General features: G+C 35.0%; 1 protein-coding gene across 1 annotated transcript; it reads left to right on the top strand.

Moving 5' to 3' along the window:
- The first annotated feature begins 9,736 nt into the window (after positions 1-9,736).
- Positions 9,737-17,476, top strand: LOC124399171. The gene is made up of 9 exons (XM_046869934.1): positions 9,737-10,018; positions 11,796-11,843; positions 12,082-12,375; positions 12,985-13,269; positions 14,151-14,377; positions 15,052-15,162; positions 15,406-15,498; positions 15,628-15,726; positions 16,603-17,476. Exons 2-9 carry the CDS (start codon positions 11,801-11,803, stop codon positions 16,711-16,713), a joined length of 1,263 nt encoding a protein of 420 aa, XP_046725890.1. The 5' UTR covers positions 9,737-10,018; positions 11,796-11,800; the 3' UTR covers positions 16,714-17,476.
- Positions 17,477-22,284: the final 4,808 nt, after the last annotated feature.

Genomic DNA, 22,284 nt, shown 5'->3' with positions numbered 1-22,284 from the left:
GTAAAAGACAGGAGGTGGCGCTGGAGGTAGCAGAGCTGGAGATGTTGAGGTTTCATTGGGAGTGACAGGATTAGAAATTAGTTTATTAGAGGGACAGCACAGGTTTATGGATGTGGTGGGGGAAGACATGCAGGTAGTTGGTTTGAAAGAGGCATATGTGGGGGGTATGGAGACAGATGATCTTTGACCCCTAATGGGAGCAGCTGAAAGAAGAAGGAGAGACATTTTGAAAAAATCTACGTAGTTTCTTTTTTGATTAATGTATTCTGTGAATCACTTTAAACTGAATGAGGCAGTGAATAGAGTTGATAGAATGTTCTTTAATATGCTTTAAACTCGTTTGCCACATCTCCGAAATTTCTACTCTTAGTTCTTTCTCCCATTCTTCCTTAAGAAAACTTGTTGAAGGAGGAGTAGAGGATTGTAGCAGATCATAACTTATAGGTAATGCCTTTTCACTTCCCTTACACTGTTTAAGACACTTATCAATAATTGAGGGTGATGTATAATCCAATGAAGGTGTGTGAGCATGTATATAATTCCTATTTCTTAAAAATAATTAAAAAAATTACTCTGGGGGAATTTAAATTTCTGTTGCAGCTGGCTAAAAGATGCCAGAGCCCCATCAATAAAAAGGTTCCCTATAGCACCCATTTTTTCCCATTGCACAAAGGTCCCATCAAATGTTGATAGAGTAAATGATGTATTCTAAAATTTGACTTTTTAAGTTGTGTTTTTAAATGGGTGACCCCTAATAGTCAAATATTCAATGCTTCGAGAGGAACAGCCTGATTCGACTACCAATCTCACATTTAAATCTTCGCAGAGGTGTTCCGAAACAAGGATCTCTGCCATTTTGATTATATCGGGGATGTTAAATGTCTGTCCCAGTAAGTTGATATACAGCCTGTTATGATAATGCTGTGAATAAAAATGTGAAGAGAAAGAATCAATACAACCACCCCTGTGATAGATTTTAATTTCACTTTCCATGATTTGTGACTGATACAGGAGCATTTCGGTAGCATTGATTAAGGTAAAGGTATATTCGGATTAATTTATTATTCAGTGCACAGATGTTGTGCTGTACTTTGAGTGCTCTCGTACAGGCAGTTTAGCAAGTTGAATCTGATTTGCTGTGAATTGCAAATCCTGTCTGCAGTGTTGCCTTTTTGCAGTTATTTATTTGTTCTTTTTTTTTAGGTTTGATGAACTAATGTGCTCTCCTATATCTTTGATGTTCTGTAAAGTGTGACCTTAAAAATTTAATGACGAATCATTTTACAAATGAATCACATGACAGACAATTTTGGTCGCTTTATTAGAATGTTGTTTCTGTGTGCTGTGTGTAAAAGAAAATAAAAGTTGTATTGCCCACTTATTGACTACCTGGTGTTGTCCCTGTCGAAACTGAAATAATTTTGTCTATTAATGCTCTTGTTGAAAATGAGTATGTATAGTATTTAAAATGGTCTATGTTTACTACAGTTTGACATTTCCCACTATAATTTCCTCCAAGTTTAAGTTATACTCCTGTGTCAGTGGAGAAGACCTCCTTACAAGCAGGCCACAAGCAGTACAGCTAGACAGACATCTCACTGACCCTTATCTTTGGTAACTAGTGCCCACCCAGGTTTGTGTCCCAGGCTTCTGCTATGCTCATTTTACACTTAGGACTGTGGCTACTTTTAACTTTACCACCAGGCAGTTTCTAACACCTGTTTTCACATTGTGCAGGATCTGACATGGTAATGTTAAATCTACACAAGGATGAAGGAGAATTGTCAGTGTCTTTACCACCATAGATTCTTAAGGAATTTTAACTTCCCCATACATTGCTAAGACACTTAAAAAAGTCTGGAAAGACATCAAACATCAGAAAGTTTCAGGAACAGCACCAAGCAGAAGAAGTGGGTTGTACAGAGGGCACCACCCACACTGAGCTGCCCGACCTGCGGTTTGTCTACAGCAAGCAGAGCTGGACCAGGGCCAGGAAGGCTGTTTATTCTCTCTTCCAATCAAGGAAGTTCTTGTGCTCCTTAAAGGCTAGCATAGACATAATCAGGAGGAGCTTCTTACCATAAGACATTCTAGCATTCATACAGGAGAACAGCCAGGACTAGTGCTTGGATTTATTGCATGTTTATATCAGTTAGCTTTGCATACATATTTAAAAAAAGAAAACTTTGCAGGACAAAAAACAGGGCAGGGAATTTACTTTGATGTTCAAAAGTACAAACACTGGTTAAGGGATAGGCACTTGTCTTCAGGTCTGCTTTGTTCAGCCGTGGCTGCTTTGGGAACTACTGTATTTTTACCATCAGAGCAAAAATAAGTAAATTATTTGACCAAACTGTGTCTGAAACATTAGTTAATTGTGTTTAAGTAGTGTCATACAAACAAGGCTGATGTTGTATAGTATATTTGTAGTGTTTGCTTTGTATATTGTATTAATTCAGCAGTGTCATTGTGTTTATACAACAGTGATGAATGGTATCAGGTTGCACTTCCGGAATAAGAAATTATGAGCCTTGAGGGTGATGTGAGTGTATGCATTTTGGAGTTTGTGTGAGATCTTATTATAAACAGATTTAGGTTAAGTATTATTTATTTATTTATCATAGTTAGATTTTTATCATGCTTATAACTACATTCTTATTATTATTATTATTATTATTGTTTTTTTTTTTAACCTTATGTTAAACACTATCAACATGTCATGACAACCAATTCAAAATGCATTTTTCATTAATTTTTGCATTTGTGGCAAAATACCAGTGACAAATCAATATCACAGAAGTCCAGTGTGAGCTTCTATAGGCTACATAAGATACATCATTTATTTAGCTCTCTCTCTCTCCTGGGAAGACTCTATAATAGGTTTGGCCAGTGATTGACAGTGGAGTGTGTACAACACAATACATTCAAAGAGGTTTTATTAACAGACAGTTTGCAGTAAAGCAGTGCCTTGAAACTATTATAAAAATTTGTCTATGAAGTGAAAAGTATTTTTTATGATCCAATCACACACTGTAGTTATTTTTACAATCCAGCTATATTTTAAACTCTAAATGCTCTGCATGTTTTTGTGCCAGCTATGCAACAGCAACAACCGCAAGGTTCAGTTTTACAGAAGACAACATTGCCATGCTAAGTTGGTACACAAGTAAGCCTAAAACAGTGCTTATTTTTTTATCCCAGTCTAATGCTAAAAGCGGGAAGCAGAGAAGACACTGGTAAATTTATGGGCTGCTTAGACACATACTCCATGCAGAGATCTCTTTCAATCTGAGAACACACCATTTTTATTTACAACAAATATCAATATAAACAACTCAACATATAAAAAAATTAATGTGGAGCTGTAGCAAACACATGCACTATGCAGATATTGGATTGTCTTTTCAGGCCTTTAAGATAGATCTACACCAAGAATCTTTCAGAACCTACTGCATCCTGTTTTTTTCCCGGCTCAGCCCTCTTGGGGGTTATTTCCAATAACCAACTGGTTACAGATATATTTTTCTCCCTCATCCATTGATACATTTATGTTACTTTGCATTGTACTGCATTGTGTTCTTTTGTTCTGCAGTTCCTGCTGCTAAGATTAAGAGTTGTTCCTTAGTTCTACCTCTAGAGTTTTGCTCCAGTGATGTATAATAGTTTATAGATTTACAACCTAAACAACAATCCTAAAACATAAAACATAAATTCACTCCTTTCCTTAACTTGCAGTTAAAAAAAAAACATACATTACAAATGCAAATATACTATTTTTATTTGGAATCAGTGTTGCTATTTAAGTCATGCCCATTGCAAACCGGTGGATAAAATCAAACAACCAGCGAAGCAATTTCCATGCACAAACACGTGCAGGAGGGTTGTAATGCCGTGCATTTCAACATGCCACTGACATAGGATATCACCTATTCAACAATTTTCATTAAATGTCTGCTTGAGCTGCCCCAGTCAACTGCAACTGCTAATATTGTGAGGTGACGACTTCTCAAAGCAAAAAGATCAGCTCCACAAAAGCCCACAGTACATGACCAGTAAAAGCTGACATGCCAAGTACAATGACTGCAACATTTCCAAACTCTTAAAAAGCTAATGTTATATCCACAACCAAAGAAATCATCTTCAAAAAGCAGATGTAATTTTAGGTGTTTAACCATGTAGTATACATGGAACAAATGGATTTTATTTCACACAGCTGTTATGATAAAACAAAAGAGCTGCATGTTAATATTGTGCTTTAACACCAGTAGTTAAAAGAAAAGTGGCATCCAAAAATTATGATCTTAAGTTCCTTTATATTATATAAATAATATTATTGCACACATTTAAATAATGGGCCTAATACTTAAATAGCTGTATTATGTTTGTGAAAACTCTGGCTCCAGCGTGGGAAAACATGGTAACCACCTGACAAACTCTGCCCCTAAGTTCATTCCTGAGAAAATATTAACATCAGTGATCTACACTAAGCCTGCAGCAATTGCAAATACTGCCGCCGTACTTAAACAGTAGCAAATGAGACGGTTTCAGACTTTGAATCATGCGAGCGTACTTTGAAACCCGAAAACAAAGCCGAAGGGCATTTTCGGAGGACATTTAAACATCCGCAGCATTATCTCAAAAACAGATCCAACATTTGTTAACGAACTCAAATCTTGATTATCTCTGTTTAACGGAAACTTGGTTAAATCCCACTATTCCTTCTTCTATACTGAAAGTCTCGGGATATACCTTGTACAGACATGATAGAAACAAGGGTAAAGGCGGCGGTGTGCTGATTTACGTAAAAGATCACATCCAAAGTAAACAACTGGACATCAGTGATTGTAACTTGGAGTGTGTGGGGACTACTTTTACTGTATCACCTGAAATGTCTTTCTGTGCATTAGCAATTTATCGACCTCCTAAAGCTACTAGTGATTTTTTAATTTCTCTTAGTAATTTACTTAAACAATGTAATGGAAAAGAAGTCATTCTTTTAGGTGACTTGAACTTAAATTGGCTTGAGAAATCATGTAGAAACAAACTTAAAGTATTAACTAAATCGTTTCAAATGACACAAGTACTAAGGAAACCAACTCATATAACAAAACTTCTCAAACATTAATAGATTTAATACTGACAAATAAACCTGAAAGAATAATTAAAACTTATAATCTAGTTACAGGTATATCCGATCACAATTTAACCCTAGTAGCTAGAAAACTGATAAAAACGAGGTTTAAAAACGAAAACTCAATGAACAGTAAAATGCAAATTCCAAAGAAAGATTTACTTGTTGAAAAAGATTTAAAACAAATAAAGTGGGCAGACATCCTGGAGAAAGAATCTTGTGAACAGGGCTGTCATGATTTTATGCTAGCTGTAAATTACATCTTAAACATATATACAAAAAAATAAGCAGAGAAAGCGACATACAAAACGAAATTTGCCATGGTTCAATAAAGTATTTGGGATATGATGAAAAAACGAGATGTGGCGCTGAAAACATTTCTAAAATCAGGACTAACAACGGATCGATTTTCTTTTACAAATCTAAGAAATAAAGTTACAGCCGAGCTTAGAAAGGCCAAAGCCATTTTTTTCTTCAAATCATTAGAAATGCACAAGGCAATAGTAGAATAATATGGAAAACTATTGATAAATTGATTGGAAATGAAAAGTCAAAATGTAAGAATATTTGTCTCAATATTAATGGAAAAATTATTGAGGACTCTTTTGCAATAGCAACAAATTTTAATGAATATTTTTTAAACATTGTCTAAAATTCAGTTCAGAATTTTCAAATTGTTCATCCCCCTTTCATAATCAATGACAAATCACGGTGCTAAATAGCAGCAAAGCAAAATATATTTATTTTGATGCTTCTTTTCTGAAACAATATAAGGACATCCTCTCTGATCCGTTGACAACAATGATCAATCAATCGATTAGTGAGGGTATTTTTCCAGTAGCTCTAAAATCTGCGATTGTTACCCCTATATTTAAGTCTGGAAATAAACAAGACATGAACAATTACCGTCCAATAAGTATTCTCCCAGCTGTGTCAAAAGTACTCGAAAAGACGGCGACTTACCATCCACTTTGAATCACAAGCTCTCTTAAATCCAATGGAATTTGGCTTCAGGCGTAAATACTCTACAGACTTTGCATGTTGCTACCTCTTGGAAACTATCAGGGCATATGTGGATCAGGGAAAAGTGGCGGGAGCGGTCTTCCTTGATCTGCATAAAGCTTTTGACACTGTTAATCACCAGATACTCTATAGTAAATTAAATCAATATAGTCTCTCTGAGCACACCCAAAACTGGATAAGATCTTATTTGAGTGACCGACATCAGTGTGTTCAAGTAAATAACATAAAATCTGCGTTTAGAGCCACCTCGATGGGAGTGCCGCAGGGGTTTATTTTGGGACCCTTGCTTTTTAGCATCTATATAAATGATCTCCCTAGAGTGTGTTTGGACGTTGACATAATCATGTATGCTGATGATACTGTGATCTTCACTTATGGGGAAAACGAGCTGGAGGTCGCTGACAAATTATCAAAAGGAATGCAAAAAGTTGTAGAATGGTTGCAGACGTCTTGTCTAATCTTAAATTTTGATAAAACGGTCTCAATGTTTTTCTCAAATAAACGTAAGTTACATCTAACTCAAAATATTCAAGTAAATGGCCAAAATAAAAATGTAAAGGAAACAAAACATTTAGGTCTAATTATTGATTCGAATCTAGGTTTTAAAAGTCAAAAAACTTGGTAATAAATTGAAATTTAATTTGATGAATTATAAACATATTAGAAATTCATTAACTTTAAGCACATTACGCCTCGAATATTTATTATAATGCTATGATTGTTCCGCATCTACTGTATTGCATGTCTAGTTGGTCTCAGGCGTGTAAAACATCGTTAAAATGACTAGAATCATTACATAAAAGGGCAATAAAAATTCATGATAAAAAGCCTCGTCAGTACCATCATTGTAATGTACTGAGTAAATATAATATTTTGAGTTTTGAGAACCTCATTAAACACAACCAAATTTCTGCTTTATTCAAAATTATCCATAATATCACTGCTCCCCCATTGAGAAAATTTATCACACTAAATTCAGATAGACTTAATAGAGCCACACGGTCGACAGACAGAGGAGAGTGCAGCGTTCCAAGATGCAGAACCACTTGTGGTCAACATTCGTTCTTTTATAAAGCCGCAAGCCTTTGAAACACTCTTCCAAATGATATTATTTTATGTACAGACTATAGCACATTTACACGCCTGACCAGACAGTGGCTATTAGCAAAGCAAACTTGTAAGCACTAAATGACTGTGATATGAACAATGTAGACTGTGAGTGAGTGAGTGCTAGATTCATGAAGTGGAGAGTGTTTTTATGATGTGAGTGAAGTAAGGTTTTTCTTGTATAACTTCTGTTCAATTATGAAGTGGAGAGTGTTTTTAGTGATTTTATTGATGTGAGTAAAATAATGTTTCCATGTATGATACTGCATGTATTTCATGACCTTTTGCAAATGTAACATCTGTCTAGGGACTGCAGGTGGAAATTAGCATTTTTTTGCTATAACCTGGTTATAGTACAAATAAACTCATTCATTCATTCATTCATTCAAAAGAAGAATTCCTACTTTAAACACCCCTAATAAACTGTGTTGCTTTTAGGGGCTTTCCTTGCTATGCTTAGAGAATAAAATTGGATGGAAATATTCTTCAAAATAGGTACTAAACCACTTGTTTTGTGGTAGAAAGTACTGGGGAATGACGGGGAACTGTCCCAAAACACCAGCTTCGATGTTCTTTAACAACTTCAATAACTATAACTTACATTTGGGGAGCTTTCATATTACAAATGACCAGTCAATGACTTTGTTTTGTGGTGCAAGAAAAACATCTTGTAGCTCAACATTGGTTTGATAAGTAAAGTTGGTGGGTTTCCAGTGTGTTAAAGAAATTGCATATCTGGGAGGAAGAAGAGATATCTGTATATTGTAAAGTACCTTTGGATGTACCTTAACTGCAGACCGGAATGGACAGACAACACCATTATTTTACTTTTATTCTACTTTAGCCAGTTTTGATTTGTAATGTTGTTACAATGTTACAATGCTGTAATGTCTGCAGGAGCCTGGCAATCCTTTAGTTCCCAGTTCATTCCAGAACATCTAGGAACCTATAGTCTATAGAAACTTAAAGTATTTACAATTATGGTGAGGTGAAAAGCATCTCAGAATGCACAACACATTAAAAGTGGATGGGCTACAGAAGTAGAATTATTTCATTGGGGTTAACTGGAGGAAATAATTCATTGAAATTATTAATAATTTGACAGGATGATGTACAGTAAACTAAATTATTTTCTAGTTTTAATTTCAACTGTATTAAATAATGTTATGGATGTATCTATTCTTTGAATGTATTAAGGTTTAGCATATTAAGAATATGCTTAACTTTAAATAAAGTATACAAATATACATATATGTCCCAAAACCTTTTTAGTACCAAACTAGAGAAATAATAATACATATAACACAACAATATTATCTAGCTATAAAATGTTAAACTATTGAAACTAACAAAATGTTGTTTATTAAACATTGTTAACATTGCAACTGGGTGTGCATAAGTGGAATAACACACTGTCGAGCCTGGAGTATGAACATGCATTAATTATATCTATTGTACATGCACAGTTACAGAGATTATGGGCAACATGTTAAAACAAGAAAAACACCCACCACCGAGCAACTTTCCCTGACTGTAGTGTTTTGAAGAATTAAAAGTGTGAACATGTTTTTCAATGCTATGCATTTTGTTAAGCGGGTGTAATTTTTTCAAACATATTCTCAAGTGAGCTAGTATCTATGTAGATATAGTTAATATGAGTCAATATGTACATTAAGAGTGCTACCTGCCAGCATCCTGTTTAAAGCGGTGTAGTGTATGGTATATGTATGTGTATAGGGGCCTGGGAGAATCGGTCTGAATTCAGTGTTTACATGTACAGTATTTTTTTATATGGACAAACCCAATTTAACAAACAAAAACCTTTTGTACAGTACTGGTCGGTGCTACAGTGTCACAGTGTTCACTGTTTTTCTGTCTTATGTTGTCATTTTGCACTAAATTTCGCACACATGTACTTTGTGTAGCGTTCGAAGACTAGTGAGGTAGTTCGTTTTGTGTAGTTCCGTGTCCCGTTTTCCTCTTTTGTTAATTCATGTTGTCTTATGTAGCACCTCGGTCATGGGGAAAGGTTGAAATTACAATAAAAGCCTACTTGACTTGACTTGACTTGACTGGCTGGGGATTTAGTCAGTTTCTGCTCAGGAAGAAATGAAACACAATACTCTAGACGTGCTTTTGAATTCTCTCAAAGCGCCTCATAGCTGAATCCTTGAATTGATCGAGTCACGTGAGTACCGGAAAGCCTTTGACGCCATTTTCTGGACGAGACGTGCGTGTGAAGGGGCGTGGCCCCGGCCTTTGCGTGAGAGATAATATTACACCCAGATGCTGTAGACTGATGCAAACTGAGGCTTAATGCTTATATATAAAAAATAAGCCACAGGTGCACTGCAGTTAGTCGTCTTGCTATTTTATTTGTTTTTTTTACATTCAACCATTAAAAAAAGAAACGTAAATGCAGACATTAAAGTGTCTGAAAAACAAGTATTTCTAGAGTAGGCGGTCCCAGAGACCCCACCTATATTCCTTCAGCCAATCGCCATGTTTTCTGATTGTCCCGTAAATGTTGGCATGCTGTTTTTTCTATTTGGTTCAAAATGATATATGCGATCTTTATGTCCGCTTGTATTTCTGACTGTTTACAAATATATAGTAATTGTTTTAGATAATAAGTTGATTTTTTGCGAGGAATAACATAAGTCGCTTTCCCAGGCAATCCAAATACATCAAGGGAAATAACCCGCATCGTTTCCTGCCTCTTCTCCAGAAAAAAAAAAAAAAAAAAACATACCATAGGTGAGTATAAACTCCAATAAATGATTTTACACTGCAGTCTCAGTCTCAGCAGACCACCAGTCTGTGGCAAGGTTGGTTAAGATCTTTACTCAGCACTCTGTGCCATGTGATAGCTATCTTTTGTTTTTTCCGTTTCTAGGCGCTGTTTCTGAGGTTGCGCCTTTTAACCCACGATTTGCATGCTGTAAAAAAATCTTGTTTTACTGCCTAGTTTTACTCTGGAAACTCGTTTCTCCATTCTGTGTCTTACAAATGCAATACATATTGCATTTTGAAAAACAAAAACAAACAAACAAACAAACAAAAAAATCAGATCTTGTGATCATATCATGGTAATTTAACACCAAAAGTGAGATTCAATAAGGTTAAAGGTTAAAGTGTAAAGTAAAAAAAAAAAAAAGAAAAAAAAAAAAGCTATGTTCAGGATTCAAGGTTGAGTTGTCAATGAAGAAAGATTATTCAGCAGAAATAAAGCCAGCTAGTTCTATGGAAGCACCTCTCAGGACCACCTCTAGCATGGGAACCACCTCAAATCCAAGACTATGTGTTCTTCTGACACATTTATTACTTTTGACAAATCACCTTCTTTAAAAGTTAAGAGCAGGAACGTTGTACTCACTGATACTTCAAACGTGCTGATTCCAATCACACATTAATAAACAGGGAACACAGAACAGGATGATCAGATGGACAGACTGTGTTCAGAAGCAAGGAAACCGATTACAGGCAACAAAGAGAGCGACCTAAAATAACTCATCAAATTTAATACAAAACAAAATTAAAGACTGAATAAATAATGCATGCATATTATAGTTCTTTGTCGGTTTTTTATCATATATTTTTTCTAATAAAAAAAATTAATACAAATAGTCATAATTTTCATAGATATGTATGTAACTAGGGCTGCAACTAACAATTATTTATATAATTGATTAATCAGACGATTATTTTTTTCAAACAATCAGTTAAAAATCTAAATTATTTTTATTTTGTGCTTATTATTACAATATAAAACCCCACTTCAAAGTATTTATGTATAAAAGTGTACTTTAAAAAATGCAAAAGCCACATATTGACTTTAGCTATTATTAATTTAATCATTTTAAAAGCCTATAGTGGTTGATTTCTCCTTCGAACAAATTCACTCATGCTGGGTTGTTTCTGTAAAAAAAATACAGCATTTGAGTATGCAAGGTGAAAGTCTGTGTTAGTCAACATTTGTATTGTTTTTTAATGATAATTGCAAATGGCAAGTTGCCAATAATGCTTAAAATAATAATATAAAAGATAATACAACATTGTTAAAATGTATATAAAAAATAAAACAGACATTTTGTCCAGTTGTGAAGATATAAGCATCTAGAATATATACTTTATTTAATTTTGTATAATAATTATATAATATATGCATAAATTAAATTAAATATACAAACATTGAAAACAAGCAGCAAGCAAACAGGCTTGATATAAAATAATGGAAAAAATCTGCATTGTTGTACAAATGCATACGCATTCGCTGAAAACCACAACAGTCACTAAAATGTAATTGTTTACTGATGCTATTATTTGCTGCTTTTAGATTTAGTGTTGTAGTGTTTAGTGTAGTGTTTGTTCGCACTCTTTTAATTGAATCCTCACTATTTTGCGAGCGAGCTAATTGCTCAACCTGTCAAGTGCTCGCGATGATATTTGATGATAATCAAGCCTCGACATGACTGCAGTTTCCTGCATTTTTCTTATTAACTTTAACATTAATGTCTCACTCTTTCATTCACAGACAAAATGCAAGGCTTTTGGATCCTGCTCTTAGCTGTACAAATGATGTGTAAGAAAATATTTATTCACTTTCTTACACATTCTCATGTATTCCCAGGAATGATCCAGAAGTGCATCATTCAAGTACAATAGTATCACATTCTCTGATTTGTTTTACAAATTTTTTATTTTGCCATTAAGGTAACAGTAACTGCAAAAAATATATATAATAATATATATGCGTGTGTGGTAGGAGTGATTCTGTAAATTTTACAAACTTTTTCCCTCCTCTCTCTGTTTCTCCTCAGACTCATGTGCCGGTATTTCAACGACTGATACCAGAAATGTGGAGTTGATGCATGGCCAGCAATTTAGTATCAGGCTCCCAACGGAGGCTGAGAAGTTGGAGTTTATCTCTGCAGATGAATCACAGAAGGGTGTTCTTTGGGCCAGAATGTCCGTAACCAAAAGAGGAATAGTAACCGGAAAGGACAGTGACAGAAGATTTTCAATTTCTTCTGTCATGTATGATGATCAGGGAATCTACACTCTGTATAATTTCTGGAGCAAAAAGATTTCCACCCATTTATTAAAAGTTGTTCGTAAGTGACCTTAGACTTTCAATTCTGGGTAAATACATTTTGTGTCATGATGGAGAAAAGGCATGTTAAGCATTTGTGTGGTACACAGACCTCAGATACCTCACATTCTAGCCAGTAAACTTGTGTTTATGGTTTGAGAGAGCTGCATCTTGTGACATTTGTTCTGAATTTGTTAAACAAATTCAGAATATTTACCAAGGTAGCAAGTGTAAAAAAAAAATCTAATGCCGCAATAATTTATAGAATGTTGGATTTAAACACTGGTTGAATTGAAATGCTTTGATATTGCCGACTCCAGATAAGTGCAAATGCTTTGAATTTGTTTGGTTGATCAAGCAAGGATTCTCTTTTACTACAGCATTTACTATTTCTTATATTTACTGCAAAAAAATGTAACCATTCTTTTTTCTCACTGTCTCTGACATTGCCCATTTCTAAGGGCGAGGCTCACAGCAATCTCAGTAAATTTAGGACATTTTGACACTGTCCACAATCTCACATTATACATTTCAAATCATCTCTATGATATGCATGGCAGTTTTCTTTCTTTCAAATCTTTTCCTTTGTATTTTCTCCAATTAAAACAATATTTCTCATTTGGTCTAAAAGCAAACATAGGTATTGAGCATCGTGTGGCCGGTGAAACCTTAAGAATTTCCCTGGGAGGCCTCTCGAAGAATGATGCCACTCTACAATTTTCGAACAGAGATTACAACCTCACATTGGTGTCGCATGGCACACCTGTGGGCAACTTGAATGCTGACTACATGGGAAGAATTCAGTTGACAAGCAGTAGCTTCGAGTTGCGAAATGTCAATGTTTCGGATGAGGGGACGTACATACTCCGTGACAATCTAAATCGCAAACTCAAGATCGTCACTATGGTCTTGGTTGGTGAGTTTCTACTGAAATCTTTTTCTATAAGGCTAAAATTGTGCATGTTGTAATGAATTAGAACATTTGCCTTTATCGTATAGAGAAGGCAATGTTCATTGATTTGGATTTAGTAGATTTTAACAGCAAATTGAACAGTAGAAAACAGTACGATTGAAGAAAACACTTCAATTAACAGGTGGCCTCAAACATTTTAAAGTAGTGTATAATCTTTCATAAAGTACATACATATGCCAGGACTTTGGATAAACCAAATTAAGCTGGAAAGATTATCTTTTGTTAGCCATTTTAGTGTTTTTCAATCCTCATATTCGGCTTCATGTTAGACCTGATTGATTTCAGTTGAGCTGTTTCCTTCATACTAGTCACATTCACTTACTGTACTCAGAATAAAATCTCATAATATACATCATTGTTTAACATTTTATTAGGGCTGTAATGTTCCTATTATTATTTTTGTCACAGGACTTAATCAACTCAGTTTATGTGAAAAGACTCCAATGTTACTCCTAGCACACCAATCTATTGTAAGAACAAAAAGCATTCAAAACAAGTTCAATACAGGGTGCGCACTACCCTTATTGGTGCTTTACTGTGTACTTAACCAGTAAATTTTTTATCCGCTCATAAATGAAAAGAAATGACTGATTTCACAAAATGTAGTTGAGTAAAAAGTAAGATATCTGACTTTAAAATGTAGTGAAGTTAACGTAAAATTAAATACTTCAGATACAGATATAAAAAAAAATAGCTACTTAAGTACACTAAAGAATTACATTTACTTGGTTACTGTCCACCACTGGTTAGACACTGGTTAGACTTTGTAAAATGTTTAGCATGGCCAGTAATTTCTCTGTCTCTCTTCTTTTCTGCCTTCCTAGATCATCATGAGGGAGTGAGTGCAGGTCCTTTTATGGGTCTGCTGATGTTGCTTGGTATACCACCTTGTATTTTCTGTTGCTGCAGAAAGAAAATCTGCAAAAAGAATAACCAGCCCACTACCACCGTAAACACCCCAACCGCCACTGTAAACTTCGACAACCAGATTAATCCACCTGGACCTCCACCAGCATACCCCAACATTGTAGCTCCTGCAGACCCTTCATCAGTAATACAGCAGAACACAACATATCACAGAGTGCACGTTAGCTTGTATAGTGGTTAATTGAGACATTCTAGGAAATACTGTTTGGATCATTTGTACATTTATGGCTTTTAAACATTTCGTTCTTTCTCTATGTACCTACATCCCCCAATCCCCACATGCTGTTTGGGATTGGGGGAGGTAGGTACATAGAAAAAGAACTACATGTTGGAACAGTCTAATAATAATAATTAGTAAGAACTACATAACTGTAATGGTACAGTCCAATAATGATGCAACTTACATTAGTTCACATTGCTCACATTAGGGTACTTTGCATTTTCAAAACCAGCAGCAAAAAGGCAACAAAATAATTAATTTATATGATGCTGGTAGGGCTATGATTAATGTTTTTTCAAATAGTTTTGCATATTTATGCATATGCATATGGTTTCTGACTGCAATTTTCATTCTGTTTTATACATTTCTGTATTATTAATTTCAGAATTTCATTCATATAATAAAGTTATATATCTATAACTTTTACTTTTATTATAGAAAATATTTATTATAGACATTACTGAGCACATTGGCACTAATGGCACTAATGGCATTCCACTAATGGCAGGGAAAGAAATAGCTGAATCTATTGACCAATGCTGATGCTTGTCTTACATTATCTCTCATACTGTTTACAGGCCTATACTCCTGGTTATCCTGCTATAGGTGGAAATGTTGTTCATCCTCCACCTAATCCTACATTTCCTAATCAACCACCCTACAGTGGATATGCTATGCCTCCTAACCCTGTAAGACACACACACACACACACACACACACACACACTCATATATACAATATTGTTACAATAGTGTTACAAACTTTGGTAATCATATTTTAATCATTAATTAAGCTGCACATGTATTTTCTAGCTCACATATTTGTGAATTGTGATTTTTGTCACTGATCATCTCTCACGATTACTTCCATAAAAAATAATCAAATTTAAAGCTTTGAATTTCTCGTGTAATAATTTACTGTTGCTGTTTTAGGCCAGTAACCCTGTTTACCCTCCTGCATCTGGCTTTCCTCCAGCTCAGCCTCCTCAGTGGAGTGGTGCTCCTTACAACCCACCTGCTCCAGCTGTACGATTCTGTTTCATTCACTTACATTTTTATTTTAATGTTTTCTTTTGTACAAGAGAGCTTACTATTTACATGCAAATATCTACATAATTAATTAATCCTCTGTTGTGCCTTTGTCTGTATTTTCAGGGTATTGCTCCAGTGATGTACAGTGCTCCTGCTGGCCCTGAGCCTGTCAATGGGGAAATAAATCCCACAACTCCACTACTCATACCTCCACAGCCTTTGGTACTTTCTACATTGCTTAATTTACTTTTTTTTTATATTACTCTAATATAACTTGATATAATATGACTAGATAGAATAGAAGTCCCTATTTTGTACTAAGGGTATTTAAATAAATACGTTTCTCCAGCTCCAGTCTAATTATTATATATTTCAAATGGAGGATAAATTTCTTCTAAAGTTTAGTTAATATACAAAGTAGTCAGTCCCCTGCTTAAGAATAACCTCTTTACCTTACAGTTTTAAAAAAGGTTATGGATACCCGAACATCACACCTCTGTGTTAACTTTACCTGAAATATGTTGCAACAAATAAGTTGTCACACAATGTGTTTGTATGCTATAGAATAAGGATTTCCCTTCACTCAAAGGGGCATGTTCCATCTTGACAAAATGATTAGATGTCCAAACTACTGGGCTAATTCAGTTCAGTGGGGTTGAGGTCATCCAACTTTAACCTTTCACATCAAACCATGAACCTTGCTATTTGCACAGATAGATTGTTATGATGGAACAACTTTGGACACTGTAGTACCTGAGAATGAAAATGGTAATGGTACAGCATACAATTTTTTTAATTATGTGCCTCATTTTTATCAATTTGGGGTCACATATGAGTCAGGTGTCCAGATACCTTTTGTCTCTCTTTTTTTTGTTGCTATATACCTGTATTAAAATTGGTTGAAAGTGCAAATTGCATTTTCTTTATATTTATTTATGACATTAAAGGTGTAATAACAAATATTTGAAATTGTTTATGAGGTCATACAGAAGGTATAAAAGATAAATAAATTTCAGGTGTATTTATTCCTCATCATTCTGACTATCTACCTGATTCTATTTTCTACATCACTTTAATATTATTTTTCTCCCCATCAAGGTGTCACAGCCTTCAGGCCCATATTCTGGTGCTAATGTCCCTAACTCCTCTGACTCTGCTGTTCAATTTAATGTCAACATGGGAAAGGACTCAAGCTTGAACTTCCTGTGAATACTTCAATTGAATACCTCTTAACAATTTCACATGCCTGCTAATGTAATCAAAACAGAGAAACAAGTCACTAGAGTGTAACTGATCCATACTATATCCATACTGGTTCATGTTATGAAAGAAGGTGAGTCTGGTGTGGATTTATAGCTGAATATATGCTAATAACTAATGTGTATTTTACTCATGTTACATAGTAATACATGTAACTACTGTATATTTAACTGTGTAAATGGCCAAAAATTGTGGTCATTCTTATAAAAATAGGAAATGCTATAAAGAAATGAAATGTAGAAAAATATTCTAGGCCTTTTACTGCGATAAAAAAGGGAATAACAAACTGCCTCATTTTGTATAGACTGTTCTATACCAGTTGGTTGAAGTTCTAGACATGTTATTTATTCTGCATGTATAGGCACATTGTTGGTGTTCACATACTTTTTACAAACAACAGGGGGATATTTACATTTCTAAGGCATTTCTAATGGGATACTTTGGAAACAGTAGTTCTTTCAGTAGCTTTGCTGCCATTTTGAACTCTCTCTTTGACCTAATTTTGCAAAAACTTCCTCTTTTCCTCAAAGTGGTTATTATTGTCTTTTTTTTAATCACATATTGTATAATCTAATTCCTTGAGAACTAATACTTCTGCATGCCATTGTCTATAAAATCTACAGTCATAATTTGGAATGTTTGTGTTTTTATTTGTTTTGCTGTATGTATAATCCTTTGTGTTTCTTTTAGATAAATGCAGATACTAAATGAATTCAGTTAATATGAGTCAATCATGTCTTATTGCTCAAGAATTCCATTTAAAACTGGACTAAATATAAAGTTGCCCTTACCTAAAAAAGTTTAGACTTCTAAATAAAGTGATTAGTTAGGTGTCTGTAGTCAGCAGTTAAAATACAAAACAGTATTTAAAATTACTTTAAAATAAAGAAACTGATGTTCAAGTTAAGGTTTCCAGATGTCCTAATATATAATATTATCTAGGTGCATCTCAATTAATTAGAATGTCTTGGAAAAGTAAATTTATTTCAGTAATTCAACTCAAATTGTGAAACTCGTGTATTAAAAAAATTCAATGCACACAGACTGAAGTTTAAGTCTTTAGTTCTTTTGATTGTGATGATTTTGGCTCACATTTAACAAAAACCCATCAATTCACTATTTTAAAAAATTGAATACTTCAATAGACCAATAAAAAAAAAAATTTTAAGTGAATTTTTGGCCTTCTGGAAACTATGTTCATTTACTGTATATGTACTTAATACTTGGTAGGGGATCCTTTTGCTTTAAATACTGACTCAATACAGAGGTTTGGAGGTGATCAGTCTGTGACACTGCTGAGGTGGTATGGAGTCAGTTTTCTTTGACAGTGGCCTTCAGCTCATCTGCATTTTTTGGTCTATTTTTTCTCATTTTCCTCTTGACAATACCCTATAAATTTTAACTGTAGAACCAAAGACTTAACCAAGATAAAGACTACTTCAGTCTGTGTGCACCGAATTTATTTAATACATGAAATTCATAATTTGAGTTGAATTACTGAAATAAATGTACGTTTACGTGACATTCTAATTTATTGAGCTGCACCTGTATATCATATAGCATATTTATGTATTTTCAAGCAGATCATCCATCTCCATACTACTCTGTCTTCTACATCTGCCTCTTTCAAACCAACTACAGTGGTATCCCGCTTATCGACCTTAATCCGTTCCTTAAAACCAGTCGAAATGAGAAAAGGTCGAAGAGCGAATGTAATTATCCCATTAAAAATAATGGAAAACCAATTAATCCGTTCCCGACCTCCACCGATACCCATTTATTAACAATTTTTGCCCTGTTTTTAGCAGTATTAATACTAAATAATACATAAAATAATACAGGTACATAAATAATACTGTATATAATACAGTAAATGAAAAACATTACAAAAGTAACAAAAAAAATTATTGTACTGTACTTACTCATTAGAGATCATTTCTCTCTTTGTCTCCATAGAAATCACACGCCACTTGGCCTTCACATCACTAGCTTTTTTTGGACCCATATTTCTAGAGTATTTTCACAAATTTAAACAAAAAAAATTCTTTACACTTTAAACAAAGTATAGTATATACAATATACACGCACTAAATTGTTATATTGACCGCTAAATAACACTATATTGTTCACAAAACCGAAGTTTAATTTACGATAGATGCTTTCTCCATGAAGGCTAAGACTGAGAAGATTCTTTCCCTCGCTCCACATGGGTCGGGGTAAAAAAAGGTCGATAAGCGGGCATTTGGTCGTTCAGCGGGCACAAATTTCGGTCGAAAAACTGTTTGCTAAGCGAAAAGGTCGATGTCCAAGCCGGTCGATAAGCGGGGTACCACTGTACCAGCATGTTCAAGTTTATTTCTATAGCGCTTTTCACAATGGACATTGTCTCAAAGCAGCTTTACAGAATTAACGTGAATTATGTGTATTTATCCCTGATCAGCAGCCGGGGGACTGTGGCAAAGAAAAACTCTTTAGATGGTATGAGGAAAAAACCTTGAGAGGAACCAGGCTCAAAAGAGTAACCCATCCTCATTTGGGTGATATGAAGTGATATAAAATCTTAATACAAAACACTGAGAGTGAGAAATACCATGAGCACCGGAGTGTGTGTGATTATGGGTAATGTTCTTTCTAGTCTTATACAGTCAGTTGACTTTGTGGAACCAGGAGCTACTGATCAACTCGAAATAGCTCAACATTTTAGATCATTATATATCCAACACCAACTCCTCCATGCCAGATTCTTTAAACATTTGTAGAGTTCCACTGTCTAAACTCTATGAGAAGTGGAATCTAAATGTTATATCTCTAGATGTTTCGGGATGTTTGCGGGGTCGGCATATACCCCTTAAATGTCCATAATCTTCATGGGGTAGGACACAACTGGAGATGGTGCAACCTCGGGATGCCTCAGGATCGGTAGAAAAAGATTGTGGGAAAGATCAGTGGAGAGGAATTAGCGTAGCTGCTGTTCAAAATATTAACAAGCACAAAGTTGATAATGTGCATTTGATTAGATGTACTGGAGCACAAGATTATGATATGTGTTATGTGTAGGCCTCGCTAAAAAGATATGTCTTAAATATGCGCTTAAACTGGGAGAGTGTGTCTGAGCTGCGAACACTGTCAGGAAGACTATTTCAAAGTATAGGAGCTAAATGTGAGAATGCTCTACCACCTTTAGTGGACTTTGCTATTTTAAGAACTACTAGAAGTCCAGAGTTTTGAGATCTCTGGTAGCATGACGGATTGTAGAGTGTTGGAAAGATACATGGGAGTCAAACCATCTAATAATATTTCCCAAGAGAATCATGTATATTTTGAAAAGCAGGGGTCCTAGAACTGAACCTTGTGGCACCCCATATTTAACTTTTCAATTAACCTGGATAGTTCTCCATTTAAATCTACAAAATGGTAATGATCAGACAGGTAGGATTTAAACAAGCTTAATGCCTGTCTAAAAGTCATGAACTATCTTCTCGAATGCAGCACTAAGATCTAGTAAAATCAACAGACAGATGTAGCCTTGGTATGAAGCTAAAAACAGGTCATTTGTGATTTAACTAGAGCAGTTTGTGCGCTATGATGGGGCCTAAAACCTGACTGAAACTCTTCAAAGATATTGTTTTCTTTCAAAAAATGGGTCTCTACCGGTAATTTGATAGTTTGATAGCATCTCTTTGATAGCATGTCTTCCCTCACCACATCCATAAAGCTCCTCCTTGGCTTTTCTTTTTTCTCCTATCTGGTGGGACCATCCTCGGCATTCCCTTACCGATATACCCCATGTCCCTCCTCTGTACATGTCTAAACCATCTCAATCGGGCCTCTCTCACTTTGTCCCCAAAAGCGTTGTCCATCTAAAAAACCTGCATCTAAAATCTCAGCATCTTCAACTCTAACGCCTTCTGTCTTTTAGTCAATGCCACTGTCTCTAGCAGAGGTGGGAAGTAACGGAGTACAAATACTTCGTTACTGTACTTAAGTAGATTTTTCTGGTATCAGTACTCCACTATTTATTTTTTAGACAACTTTTTACTTTTACTCATTACATTTTTACACAAATATCTGTACTTTTTACTTATTACATTTTCAAAACCAGCTCGTTACTTTAGTTTTAATCCATTGATTTGGTGAAAAAAAAAAAATTATTTTCACTGCGCGCTGATTTCAGCCGAACAACCGATTTCCTGTTACTGCGCGTCTTTTTCAATCCGCTGGTGTATAAAGTCCTGACTCTCACTCTTTACGAAGATAAGAATCAGCAGGCAGAAGGCAGTAAGAAGTTTGGGGTTAATGTGGGTGAGACAGAGGGAGTCAGTGATGTAAACATGACTGAGAACAGACACATTCATGATCATCATCTTTTCTCTGCTTGTGTTCTATATGTGGATGTTCAGCCTGGATTCATTCATTCGGTAACAACATTTTTTATTCGTTTTGTATTAATATATATATATATATATATATATATATATATATATATATATATATATATATTTGGCTGTCAAAATTAAAATGATTGTAAACAGCACTACATTTTATTAACGCGCTATCAATTCAGCACGCATTTCTGTTTTTACCATTTTTTATAAAAAATGTAAATACATAAATATCTAAATATAAAAGAGGGGAGATTAAAACCTTCGGAAAAAAATACATTTATCCACAACGTCCTTTCTTTACTAAGATATAAAATAAACTCCAGATAAAAATATTTTTAATCAGTAAACTTTTGTTTTATTTATGCGCCAAGTCTCAAATCAAACACCAAATCCGCCATGTTTTACACAATTAACCCTCTAGGTGGCGTTTTGTGGGTTTTTCCCTCATAATGGCGACACAAACTACTTTTTACTTAAGTACATGTCAGAGCCAAGACTTCTTTACTTTCACTTGAGTAAAAAAGTTTAATCAGTACTTCCCGAGTATTTCAAAACATGAGTATCTGTACTTCTACTTAAGTAAAGGATGTGTGTACTTTTGCCACCTCTGGTCTCTAGCCCATACAACATAGCAGGTCTCACCACAGTCCTAAAAACATTCCCTTTCACTCCTGCAGATACCCTTCTATCACAAATCACTTTTCTCCACCCACTTCACCCTGCCTGCACTCTTTTCTTCACTTCTCTAAAAACTCTACATTACTTTGCACTGTTGACCCCAGGTACCTAAACTCATCCACCTTCTCCACCTTTTCTCCCTGCAACTGCACCACTCCACTGTGCTCCCTCTTATTCACACACATGTACTCTATATTTTTGATGCAATCCCACCCCAACCTTGAATCACTCCGTCATAAACCATGCATTCCCTTCTATATCTCTGTCCTCCAGTTCAGCCTCCTTAGTTGAGTGGTGCTCTGCAACAACACATCAAATTTGCATACTCAAGATTACAGAGGTTTAAGCATGTCTTGCATACATTTTTTTTATTCGATGGAATCACAATTAATCTAATAGCTGCAGTGCAATTTACCAAAGCAAAAAATGCATATACAGTACACTGTATGAAAAGGAC

Source organism: Silurus meridionalis, chromosome 2, assembly GCF_014805685.1.
Source record: "Silurus meridionalis isolate SWU-2019-XX chromosome 2, ASM1480568v1, whole genome shotgun sequence".
Lineage (NCBI taxonomy): Eukaryota > Metazoa > Chordata > Actinopteri > Siluriformes > Siluridae > Silurus > Silurus meridionalis.
Note: the sequence above shows the minus strand (reverse complement) of the source record. Positions and strands in the feature narration are given on the sequence as shown.

Coding starts and splice junctions, on each gene's coding strand:
- LOC124399171 (XM_046869934.1), top strand. CDS start 11,801: ATGCAAGGCTTTTGGATCCTGCTCTTAGCTGTACAAATGATGT. Junction 13,270..14,150: donor CGTCACTATGGTCTTGGTTG/GTGAGTTTCTAC, acceptor CTGCCTTCCTAG/ATCATCATGAGGGAGTGAGT. Junction 15,163..15,405: donor ATGCTATGCCTCCTAACCCT/GTAAGACACACA, acceptor TTGCTGTTTTAG/GCCAGTAACCCTGTTTACCC.